This window comes from Lytechinus pictus, chromosome 14 (assembly GCF_037042905.1).
Source record: "Lytechinus pictus isolate F3 Inbred chromosome 14, Lp3.0, whole genome shotgun sequence".
Lineage (NCBI taxonomy): Eukaryota > Metazoa > Echinodermata > Echinoidea > Temnopleuroida > Toxopneustidae > Lytechinus > Lytechinus pictus.
The window spans coordinates 11,051,125-11,063,514 of record NC_087258.1 but is presented as its reverse complement, the minus strand read 5'-3'; the positions used below and the strand labels follow the sequence as shown (position 1 = coordinate 11,063,514).

Genomic DNA, 12,390 nt, shown 5'->3' with positions numbered 1-12,390 from the left:
ATCAAATCAAGTAGATTTTCATCCTTTTCTAATTTTGATAAAAAAGCCATTATTTGTTTATTCTAATCAATATTTAATGGTTTTAAGATACAAAAACATAGTATAGTAGTATACCGTACTACTATACACATCTAACTTTTCTGTTTTTTTCCCTTCAATTATAATATTTCTTGTTCAGTTGCTTTTGCAGATGACTAGAACACAGACTTTACATTATTTTGGGAGAGGTTGTTCTCACAAAAGCAGTGTTTTGTACTGTGCAAACTTATGAACCTATTCTCCTGTGATGCCTGTAATAGTAACTAAAAAAACTCTGAAAAGTTTTAATTTAATAGCTATATGACACTGCTCGGGAAGTGTTCATTTGAAAACATACAAATCACGTAAATGCTGCAAAATCAATGACTATGATTTCAACACTTGATGATTATGATGTAATCCTAGTACGGCTTCTTCACTGAAAGCTTTGACCAGTGTTAAAATCTTTCAAATGTTTTTACCCCCCCCCCCTTAAAATCAATCTTGATCTTCATATACAACAGTAAAAACCCGGCACCCCAACTTTATGGGCCTTAGAATTTGGATTCGAAGTGTTACAGGTTTCATAGTCGCTCTTCATGTTCTTAATTTTTACTGTCTCTATTAATTTTTTTTATACCATGTGACCATTCCAAATTTGCTGTATTATATTTCAAATTATTTAATCAGAATAATGAAAGAATAAGTTATAAATGAATGACAATCTTCTGAAAGTTGGTATTTGGTGTAGTTTATTATGCGTTTCGTGCACTAGCGTACCTACGGGGGGGGGGGGGGCAGTCTGCCCCCCCTGACGAGTCACAACCCATGCAAAGGACGTATCCCTGCCCCCCCCTGACGAGCATGAAAACCTTTTTTTTTTTTTTTGGCTTGTCAGTTTTTTTTTTGGTACGAAATCCTTTATTTGTGATTGAAGACCTTTTTTTTTTTTTTGCCTGTCAAATTTTTTGGTGGACGGTTTTGCCCCCCCTGTGGAAAATCCTAGGTACGCTACTGGTTTCGTGTATGGATTTATGGTCATTTTGACTGTTTTTTTCAGTTAGAGATAAAATAAGAAAGATGAAGAGTCAGAGAGAGAGAGAGAGTGAGAGGAGGGGGGGGGGGGATAGATCGAGCAAGCAAGAAAGAGAGGGGTATGGAGGGAGAAAGAATAAAGGGGGATGGGATGCAGGGAACGAACGTGGAGGCAAATCGAGAGAAGGAAAAAGCTAGCGAGCTAGATATGAGGCAAGTAGTATAGGGGGGGGGGGGGCGGTTTCCACAACTTAAAAAAGTTTTAGGAAACTTCTACTTTTTTCCTAGGTTTTGAAATTATTGATGCAAGGAATTTCAGGAAATAAAAAATATATAAATAATACCAAATGAATATGCCCTAGATATTATTTGGGGTTTACATGATGTTGATCCTTGCATATCAATTTTATTCAACGTTCAAAGTCATAATTTCAAACATGAAAACTTTAAAACCACTTTTTCATTTTAATTGTTTTCACTGCTTCATTATTCCAAAATTAATCCGTCAGATTTTCAGTCCCATATATATCTGGAAGAGGAAGACAGATGAGAATTTTCTTGCATAGATGGAAAAATAAATAATCGAGGCGGAGGAGGGAGGAGAAGGCCGGCCAGGGGCGCGGCATGGATAAATGGTTGGGCTCGGCAAAATGGCGTTCGTCGGATCGAGATTGCTCTGCAGGAGTTTGCAGGTTGTGCGGCTTAATTCACCACTATTACGAGGGGCAGTGCGTGCAGAATGTGTCCCAAAACACAATCAAGGTAAAAATTGTGATGTTATGCTTCTTTTCTTGTTTGAAAGTAATGATTTCGACCTATATTTTGATTGCAACTTTATATTAATTTAAAGATTTCGATTTTTGGTGGTGTGCGTGTCCCATACATTGGCATTCGTGTTTGTTTAGTTTTGTGGTGATGACGTTGCTGACGTCTGACTTGCTGTTGGTGTCTGAGCAGCGCTGCGTACCTAAAATTACGGCAATAACGACATAGCAAGTCCCTTAATCACAAATCAAGGTCAATATACCCACCGCTTTTCAGAATATCAGGAACGGCTGTATTTTGGCTTTGATTTTGACGACATCGTTCGAATCCGACCTCGGCTCAGAGTCAGACAGTCCCCGAACTGAAGACATCGCATCGCTTGGCTACAGTTCTAACGTTAAATGTTGATATGGACTGATGCACGTTTGCATGATTTGGTCACTAACTTCAGTCCATATCATAATTATGGCAAAGCGATGACTGAGGATTAATCGAAGCCAAAATACAGCCGTTCCCGATCGCGATATTTGGAAAAGTGGTGGGCATATTGTTTATTGACCTCGAATTTGAGAGACTCCATGACATTTGTGAACAATTTCTGGTGGGGAAATTTGCTCAAGGTCGGCCGGTGCGAGACTTCATTAGCGCCAAAATTACCATTGGATTGAACTTAAATTTATTGGGAATTTAAAAAATCAGTTTACGTTTATATTTTTTCTTACATTCTCGAGATCAAAAGTGTGCCGAAAATGAGCAAAAAATCTTGGTAAATTCTCAATCTTTACCTTTACCCAAGATTCTGGAAGAATGCTGATGATCCCAGCAGTCGTGCTTCCAGTGGCCTGTCATTCTCTATTGAAAAAATAGTGATGCCCCCAATCATTTTATTTATTTTCCATGCTTATAGCTGTACGCAGTTGGGGGTGGGGGCAGTTGCCCCTCAAGAAATTTCGAAAACGTACATTTTATTGAAACTTCTCATGAAATTCACTGCTTTTGCACTTTTTCACTTTATGATGGTGGGCCCCAAGTCTGCGCACCTAACAATTTGAGTTAAGATTTGACATGAATTTCTTCTTATTTCACAAAGTCTTTCAGTTAATAATGTTCCTTATATTATTATGAGTAAGTGTACCAAAGTTCTCATTGAAAAATGAAAGAAAATAAAGGATTTTCTTGAAAAAACCTTGGGCAGTCATTTTCAGATTGAAATAAAAAAATGGTACCCCATGTCTGCGCACTCATTCACTTTGCACATGATTCGGGGAATTGGATGAGAAAGGCTGCATTTTTAGGTCGTCACATGAAAAGCCCTAAATTCATTATTTTCCCACCATTTTGAGATGGATTTTAAAATGAAAATCTGTCTATGTATTGCATGTGTAAAGTCTGTGTTCGTTGCGTATCTTCTTTTACTAGAATCGCGCAGATACGCGTGTGCGCAGACAAGGGGGACTGCGCAGACTTGGGGGAACTTGCCATACATAAATTACAATAATGTAATAGTGCCCCAATGACAAGCTCAGTCGCTTCGCGCCCTTGCTTTTGATTTTTTCAAAAAATTGTTTGCGTCCCGCCCCCAGCAAAAAAGATTTCGCGTACGGCCATGGCTATGCTCACAGTGGGATTTTGATGAGGGACACTGCATTTAGAAGATGTTGCATTAAAATTTTGAAAAATGAAATGACTTAAAGGCTATTTAAAAAAAAAAAACTTTCACATGGATTGTTGCAAATGAATATTTCCATCTTGGAATAGCAGATGTCCGATTTGTTGTTGTTTGTCTTCTTTAATGAGAATCATGAAAATATGCTGAGACTTGAGTTTAGCATGTGAAAATTTATTTTACATGGGAATTTGTCTCATATTTTGGAGTAGAGAGTCTGACTCTATCATAACAGTCATGTGCTTCTAGTCAAGTGGCAAAGAGTATGTCCGAGAATCTGAGCGATGGTATTGGTGTCTGTGCTGTGGTCATGTTGTCTACTGTGCCTGATAGCCTTGAAAAGTTAGAATAAAATGTGTGTGATTAAAATTGGCAGAAAGAGGGCTTATTTTCACATTTGGTTGTCAGAAATTCAGGTTGGACATTCATGCATAATTAATTAAGAACATTGATTTAAAGTTAATCGTTTGTATTGTACATGTAGGTCAGTAAAATCAATTATGGACTGCATTTAACAATAATTTTGTATCTTATTTATGTATTCAATGATATAGTAGGTCTATAAGAAAGAAACAATCAAATCAGCATTTTTTTCATTGATGTCCTGTTAATATATATTCATACAAAAAATAAATTCCAATTGTAACACTGGAAATCTTCAAAATGAAGTGTAATGAGCCAAAGTAGAATCAAATGGGATTATGCCAGAGCAGCCTGACCAGTTTTAGAAAAAAAACGCAGTCTGAGGCTTATGTGATCTTAGTCATTATTGCTGGGCTACGTTGCATAAAAGTTACTATTATGGTATCTATGCCATTCAATGGTAACTTCTATAAAATCCTTGACTTTGATTCGCTGTTAGGCATTGTTACCATGGAAATTACCATTGGATGGCAAAGGTACCTAGTAGTAACTTTTATGCAACGGGGCCCAGGTCTTTTTTTTTCTAACAAAGAATAACATTGATTTGCTGTACAATCTGTGGAAAGTGGTAATCAATAAATTAATGACAATTTATTGTGCACAAGTTAATTTATATCAACAACTGGCTCAAGTTATTCCCATTATCCTATAGACTGCAAAGTTTGTATTCAATTAAAGACTAGTCATATTTTGATTGATGTGTACATGTACACGTAGCATCAAGCAAAAGGACGAATTGCAGTGCAAGCACCATTCTGGAAGGCTCTGAGAGGCCGCATATAACAGATGAAATATCCATTGGTGTAAACAAGCATAACAATTAACTCCTCTCTCTTTATTCCTCCCTCTCATTCTCACTTTCTTTCTCACCATCATCTCCATCCTCTTTCTCTGTCTCATTGAATTCACCTCTTTTCTGTTTTCCCTATCTCTCTCTTTTTCTCCCTCTCCTCCACCTCTCTTTCTCCATCTCTTTCCCCCCCCTCTCTTCTCCGTACAGCTGGAGCCCTGATAGCTCGAGGGATGGCCGGTGGAGGAGGAGCAAAGATGTTCATCAAAGCTTCCAGGTACACAGATCTTAGGTTTCTTCGAGCTCTGGTGAGTCTTGGTCAAGATTATTTCCATTTGTATCCCATGTTGGTGGTTGTGATTTTTTTACCTGATTGCTAAGAAAGCATGAATGCTTGTAAGCAAGCAACAAGAGGACCGACGGCTTAAGGTCCTCTCCGAAGGACCTGGTACTGAGGATTAATGCCTTACCATAGGGCACTAGCGCACCAAGTGGGAATCGAAGCGGGGTCACCGGAATACGAATCCCCCACTCTACCGACTGAGCTATCGCGCCTCTTGTCAAAATTCTGCGGTTTCTTTTTGCAGGAATCCCACTACAATTGCACTATGCGTTCCTTTGTTATTTTGTTTGCTCTCCCATCACTTGCATGCCTTGAGCATCTCCAACAAGATAAAATAGACATGGTGCCTTATAAATTGAATTTTATCATTATTATTATTATTATTATATTAGCTGTATCTGTGAATATGAATGCATATAGTATGTAACCTCAGTATTACATCTTGATGTACCATCACTTACTATATATATCTTGTCCCATTTACAAAAATCAGTTGTGGCATTTTGTTCTCAGACATTCAAATGTGGCCTTAATTATGTATAAAAGGGAGGTGGATTACTTCCCACTTTGTCAAATCATACCATAGAATGAAGTTAATTATATCTCACTTCTTTCCATGGGAATCCAGCCTTGGTTATAAATGTTGTGTTGGAAATGATACAAATGATAAAACAAAAAGGTGAAAGTCTGAAAGAAATCAGACAAGCAATAAGAAAGTCATGGCTGTTTTAAAATTGAGATCCATAAAGACTATGTAGATTTCAAATTGGCAACTGGGTAAGTAAATTATGACGAGGGGCAAGGACAACTTTCCCAAAGGCCATGTACTTAATTATCAGGGATTTGTGGTTTTCTCCCAAGTATTCATTCCTGTGGGTCAGTAATCTAAATATAACCCAGGTAGTATATTGTTTTATGTCCTCATGAAAGAAAATTATAATTTGAAGTAAAACTTAAAAAAAAGAGACATTTTAGCCCTGTTATGATTGGAGTACATGGAAGAGTAGTCCTTGCTTTACATCACTCTGAATATGCAGCCAATATGAAGTCTCCTTGGGTAAAGTGATTACCAATTTTTACAACTTTTGAAAATTCATAACAATTGTTTGTCTGATATTGTTCAAACTATTACCTACCAACTTGTCTGATTTTTATCTTCTAAAATCAAGTTGTTTTTATTTGGGTTGGATTCCCTTTATGTTTTTAGTGAGGGTATTTGTTTTTCTTTCTATCTCTGCTATTACCCTCTCTCTTACTTCCAATGTGTGAACCAACTCTTATCATTTAATTTTTTTCTTTATTTTTTTTTCAGAGATACTACTTCTTACTCACTGGTGTACCTTTAGCCATTGTTGTTACCTTTGTCAATGTATTTATAGGTAAGTATTTTTGATGATGGTTTGATCCAGGGAATAATTTTCCTTTACAAATTTGAATAGCATTTTGGTCATAGGAGAAAGGCTCTCAACTAAGTAATGTACAGTCAGGACTAAGTAAAAATATGCTATACAAAAGACTTTATGCGTAGCAGTCTTTCAAAAAATGTGGAGCAAATTGTGATGAGATACCAGGAAAATTGTTCCCTGGTTTGATCAATTTGTCTGTAAAAACAAACCCTACAAAAAAAAACCTCTCAGTTATACTAGTAATCAGTGATACATTTATCTATAAGTTACTGTACTTTAAACTTATCCAGTAGTAGTTTGTATATTGAATTTTATATTACAAGCCTGAATTGAATTTTTTCATTAAATGGAATCATAACTTTAGGGAAAATATTGGGGTTAAATTTACAAAAATTCAATTTCATTTTTTTTAAATCTATTGGTGATAAATATTTTGTCTATATAGAAATCTAGAAAAAGGATATACCAGAGGGCGCTTCACTAAAACGATATTGCCCTGGGTATTTAAGGGTAATCTAAGCTTGGTCATGAAATGAAGTGGGAGAGAGGAGAATAATAAGTAAAACAGAATGGTAAATTTTGGGAAAAAAGCGGACAAGCAATAAGGAAGTATTGCTTTAATAAAATTGAGATCCCTATGACTAGGGTTGGGGTTTTATTGATAACTGGGTGAGTAAATTATGACAAGTGGTAGTGACAACTCTCCCATAGGCCATGCATTTTATTATAAGTGGTTTTATTTATGGTTTTCTCCTAAGAACCTATTCCCCTGGAGCAGTAATCAAAGTATAACCAAGGTAGCATGGTTTGTTTTGATGAAGAAAATATAATTGTAAAATAAAACTTTTGAAAAAAAATGACATTGTAGCCATCTTATATCTTGGAGTTATATAGTATTTTCCATTTACATCACTATGACATCACCAATGTGGCCAATATGAAGTCTCCATGGGTACAGTGATTACCAATTTTTACAACTTTAACAAATTTATAACTTTCTTATTGTTTGTCCTACATTGTTCAAACTATCATCTAACAATTTGTCTGATTTTTCCTTTTCCCTTTAAAACCAGTTTTTTTTTTTATTTGGGTTGGATTCCCCTATTAATTCATTATGAGTGGCTGGCTTTAAGACAGAAGGCTCCATTTATTTTTTATAAGTCTTTATGGTCTTGATATATCTCTGCATGAGTTTCAACCTGGGAGGTGGATATTCATTGACCGAGTCAACATACCTGATTATCAAATGCAAAAGCAATACACATATATATATATATATTTATCTACATCTGTGTTTAAGGCGAATTTTTTGTCTTCTTTCAATGTTCGTAATGCGCCTTAACGCCCTCTACCTTCGTCTTTACATTTATATGTGTATTATGACGGAATAAACCCATTCATAGACTTTGCCCTTTCGTAGGATGTAGGCATATGTATATATATATATATATATATATTCATATATATGTGTGTGTAAGTGCAAGTGAAGCCGACTGCAACATATTTTCCAATTGTCTATCCAATGCAACCATGTTTTAATGTCTTTTCCTATTCCATTTGTTCCTATTATCTTTTTTATATAGTTCTTTGTATGATTATTTTTATCTGTAGGAGAGGCAGAGTATGCAGAGATTCCTGAGGGATATGTTCCAAAACATTGGGAATATCACAAGGTATAATTAGTGTCTCTTGCTTTTGAGCTGTTTTCCCCCCACATTTCTTTAAAATTTCAATGCTCTTAATTCAAGGTCCAAATAAAAACAAGAGATCATCTCCCCCTACAACTCCTGGTTAGGATTATTATCATAATCTCTCATATTCCATTTATCTTCTATGTACATGTATATTATTCATTATGAATTATTGTGTTTGATTGGTCGAGGGAGGGAGAGCATATAATTCTTTTTTTTTCAGTATATTTATAATGCTTATAAAACCATACAAATGAAAACATGCAAATAACAATAAACTGGCACATTTAGCATTATCATGAGACATGGAAATCATTCATAGTATTAAAAATTACAAAATGAATACAATGAATTGAAAGGAAAAAAAAGTGTCTCCAAAAGAGTCACAAGCTTGAACAAGAGGATCACAATGTACACTTTAAAGTTTTGATAGAGTTGTCAACATTCATTTGATTTATAAGGTACAACTTTGAAAATGTATGGATTTCTTATACATTCAATCAAAGTTTGCCCAAACTTCCACTGACTCGTGTCTATTTAGATGATTTATGGGTACACTGCATTTGCTCCTGTCTTAGTATCTCAGAAAGCATGGGGTTAGAGTAAGGTTTGTAATAGAGTCAGTTCAGAATAATGTAAAGATGAGGATTAGGGTTTATTTAGTTTTGGAGGTTAGGTTTTATGTCTGGCTTAACTTGCAGATTTTCCATCGAAGCAATTACTGCCGGAGCAAATGTCATGAAACCGATGAATGAATTGCATGCAATTGTTTATGCCATCATTATGACCTTGACCTTGATGATGACCTTGTGTTTGTCCTTCACACAGCATCCAATCACAAGGTGGCTTTCAAGAAACTTCATAGCCAGTCCACAGCAGGAGTACGAGAAGATGGCCCACTACATGGAGATTGAAGGAGAGAAGATCAAGGCCAGGTAAACCTTAGGCAAACCTCACTATTTGTACATTTTTATGAGATGGGATTTTCATGAAGTACAAGAACAAATCCCAAAGTAGAACAATGTTCAGAAAATGCCATTTTTGTACCTTCTCTCACCACAGGTGGTTGCCGGAAGTATTATGTTCCCATGTTGGCTCTCCACCTGTCCTAGGAGTGACAATGATCTGGGGGTGTTTCACGAAGAGTTAAGTGTGACCTAGGGGATGTTGCAAGAAAATATTTGGGATCAATTGCAAATATTCTGTTGCAATTTTAACAAATGATAGATCAATTTTGACTGTAGCACATGGGATTACACTCCGTTTCAAGAAGCATATTAGCAATCAACCGCAAATTTGCAATTTATTGTTAGAAAAATGATTAATTTAGGGACCAAAAAGAGAGTTGCAATTGGTCTCAAGTTTCTTGCAATACCCCCATTAGAATCACACTTAAAAATGTCAGTTGTGTGCGGTATATAATGCATCACTGAATTGGATAGATCATGTTCACTCGTGTACGCACACTACCACATATCAATCAGACTCTGTGTTTAGAATGTGTGTGTGAAGGCGTTTAAGCATGACACTAGGTCACAATCGAATTTTGTGAAACACTCCCTGATTAGGTCGTGGGTATCAAAGTGAGTAGTCTTTTCACATCAGAACCTGTGCAGTATACAATGTACTGCAGTAGGCCTTCACAACCGGCTATCATCTCAGTTGAAAATAGCTGAAGAAGTTAAGCATTCTTGATCGTTAAAATACAAACCATAGTACTGAACTGTCTCCTTTTGTTTATCCCTTTTATCTTTGTAGGAGTGAAGAAAAAGAGGTCAGACGTCTGATGAGGTCAAGGGGCGAAGGTCACTGGTATTACTACCCCGTAGCGACCCCACCCAACTGGAAATCCCAAGAAGAGATGAAGGAATAGAGCTTGCAATTATTTCACATGGGCAATTACATAATATATTTTCATCTGCCCTTGTATTTCTGAATACTCCCATGTCTTTACTTTTTAGGTCACATGAAATCTGTTATGCTCTCTAATAACATGGCTTGATTGGTTCCCGGTGAGTGTTTCATAAAGCTGTTCGTAAGTTACAAGCGACCTTACGGATGACTGGTGATCCTTTCTTGAGGTAAAATATGCACACCAATTTTCTTTGGTGTTGTTTTAGCTCCCAAGTAAAGATCACCAGTTCGTAAGTTGGCTCGTAACTTACGAAGAGCTTCATGAAACACCCACCTGGATGGAAGTAAGAGTGGCAAAAACGTGGTTTGCATTCACAAATCAGGTTGATTACTTGATGGAATTGCCCATGTCTTAATTGAAAGTCAGTAAATTGTAAATAGGATGTTTTATGAGCGAAGAGGGTTGATATTCATGACTTCAAAGCGTGGTCAGAAGAAAAGTTGTGAAATGCACAGATGCTTAGGAAGGAGGGTTCATAGGTTGAATCAAGGATCCCCTATGAGTTGGACCTCCTGTGGCAACTAGCTATGGTACTCTGTATCTGGTACAAGTATTTGGTTTCTGTTCAAAGAAAGTGACCAAAGACATAGGCAGCTTGTCAAAAGTCTATGCTGCGTCTTTTAGCGGAATCCCACTATAAGAATGCTATGTATCTTTCGATTGCAGCTTTTGTGAAGTCCAAGTTGTTTTGTATGTTGACTGATATTCTAGAAAGAGTTTTGGAAACTCATGATGGAAATTTTATATCAATATGGTCAGAATGTTAGGTTCGGTGGAAAAAATGGACTTGTGCCCTAGAAAATATGTCAAAATTCATTATTGTGAAAGCTAATGATATTTTCTACAGAGAATCTTAAACAGCTCTAACTTGGAGAACATGTTGAATTAATATGCTTTAGAAAACAGGAAATGCATGTATGAGGGATTGAAATACAAGTCAGACCTGGGGCCCGTAACACAAAACTTAGCAATGATCGTAAGAACATTTTTCTACGATCGATTCCATTGACTACACTGTACAATCAATCGTGAAAATCAAGCCTACGATCAATCGCTAACCTTTGTGTTACGGGACCCTGGATTGTAAATGTAATGTTTTAGTATGAAATCCAATTCTGCACCATTGCACAACATTAGATGGGAAATATGATGTTTGCACTCCGTCACATATAATTTAGGCAAATTTATAGTCACATAATTTATGAGTACTTTGGTGGGTACTTATCCAGATGACAGATACACTAATATTGTGTTCTTTGATGCAAGAACAGAGACTACTAAATTACAGCCCCACCCATAATGTTTCTTGCTGTTTTCTCCATATAAGACCATTCCAATAGTTTCATTATACCCAGAGACTGGTCTATCTGTTCTAGTTCTTGGTCTACAATAAAACATGACAATTAATTGGTTTTGCAAGGACAGATCAAAGGAACATATGCCATGTTGTATCCTAACTGTACCAAGTTGGCTATCATCTCTGAAGAGAAAAGAGTGCCCTCTATTGGTGAAAGTTTGTCATGTTTATCTGTTATCAGTCAGCAGTGTATTCTTGAAGATGGTGGTTCAGTTTTTGGAGAGAAAATGGTCATGAATATTATCCTTTATAACTTGAGTATTGATAATAAACTTGATGAAAATTTCTACTGAAATGTTGTCAAGGATGTGTCTGTTCATGATCATCTTATGATCTTTCACTTTCTAATTATCATTACTTAAAGGGATGGTCCAGGCTGTAAGTATTTATAGCTTAATAGAGTAGAATTCACTGAGCAAAATGCTGTATATTTCATCAAAATCGGATAACAAATAACAAAGTTATTGAAGTTTAAAGTTTAGCAATATTTTGTGAAAACAGTCGTCATGAATATTCATTAGGTGGGCTGATGTCACATCCCCACTTGTTCTTTTGTATTTTATAATATGAAATTAGGTTTATTCAAATCTTTTCCTCCAAACACGAGAAAATTTTGATTGACAACTGATTTAGTGCATTAGATATTTATTGTTGCAACTTATTTTATTATAAGGGAGACATATTATTCACACAAGTATGAAATAATGAAAAAATTATTTTATGTAATAACATAAGAAAACGGAAGTGGGGATGTGACATCATCAGCCCACCTAATGAATATTCATGATGACTGTTTTCACAAAATATTACTAAACTATAAACTTCAATAACTTTATCATTTGTTATCCAATTTTGATGAAATTTTCTGCATTTTCCTCAGTGAATTCTACTCTATGTATAAAGATATGAATATTTTCAGCCCGGACCATCCCTTTAAGTAGATATTTCATTCCAATTTTCCCTTTATCCTTTCGCAAGATC

At 36.0% G+C, this 12,390-nt stretch overlaps 1 protein-coding gene across 1 annotated transcript; it reads left to right on the top strand.

The window, feature by feature from the left end:
- Window positions 1-1,278: 1,278 nt before the first annotated feature.
- LOC129276644 (NADH dehydrogenase [ubiquinone] 1 beta subcomplex subunit 5, mitochondrial-like) lies at window positions 1,279-11,698 on the top strand. The gene is made up of 6 exons (XM_064109814.1): window positions 1,279-1,815; window positions 4,908-5,005; window positions 6,353-6,419; window positions 8,058-8,119; window positions 8,966-9,072; window positions 9,896-11,698. Exons 1-6 carry the CDS (start codon window positions 1,686-1,688, stop codon window positions 10,008-10,010), a joined length of 579 nt encoding a protein of 192 aa, XP_063965884.1. The 5' UTR covers window positions 1,279-1,685; the 3' UTR covers window positions 10,011-11,698.
- Window positions 11,699-12,390: the final 692 nt, after the last annotated feature.

What these genes read in the sequence shown, in the direction of transcription:
- LOC129276644 (XM_064109814.1), top strand. Translation starts at nt 1,686, where the DNA reads ATGGTTGGGCTCGGCAAAATGGCGTTCGTCGGATCGAGATTGCTCTGC. An exon ending in CTTTGTCAATGTATTTATAG is followed by an intron (nt 6,420 to 8,057) that starts GTAAGTATTTTT and finishes TTTTATCTGTAG; the next exon opens with GAGAGGCAGAGTATGCAGAG. An exon ending in AACATTGGGAATATCACAAG is followed by an intron (nt 8,120 to 8,965) that starts GTATAATTAGTG and finishes TCCTTCACACAG; the next exon opens with CATCCAATCACAAGGTGGCT.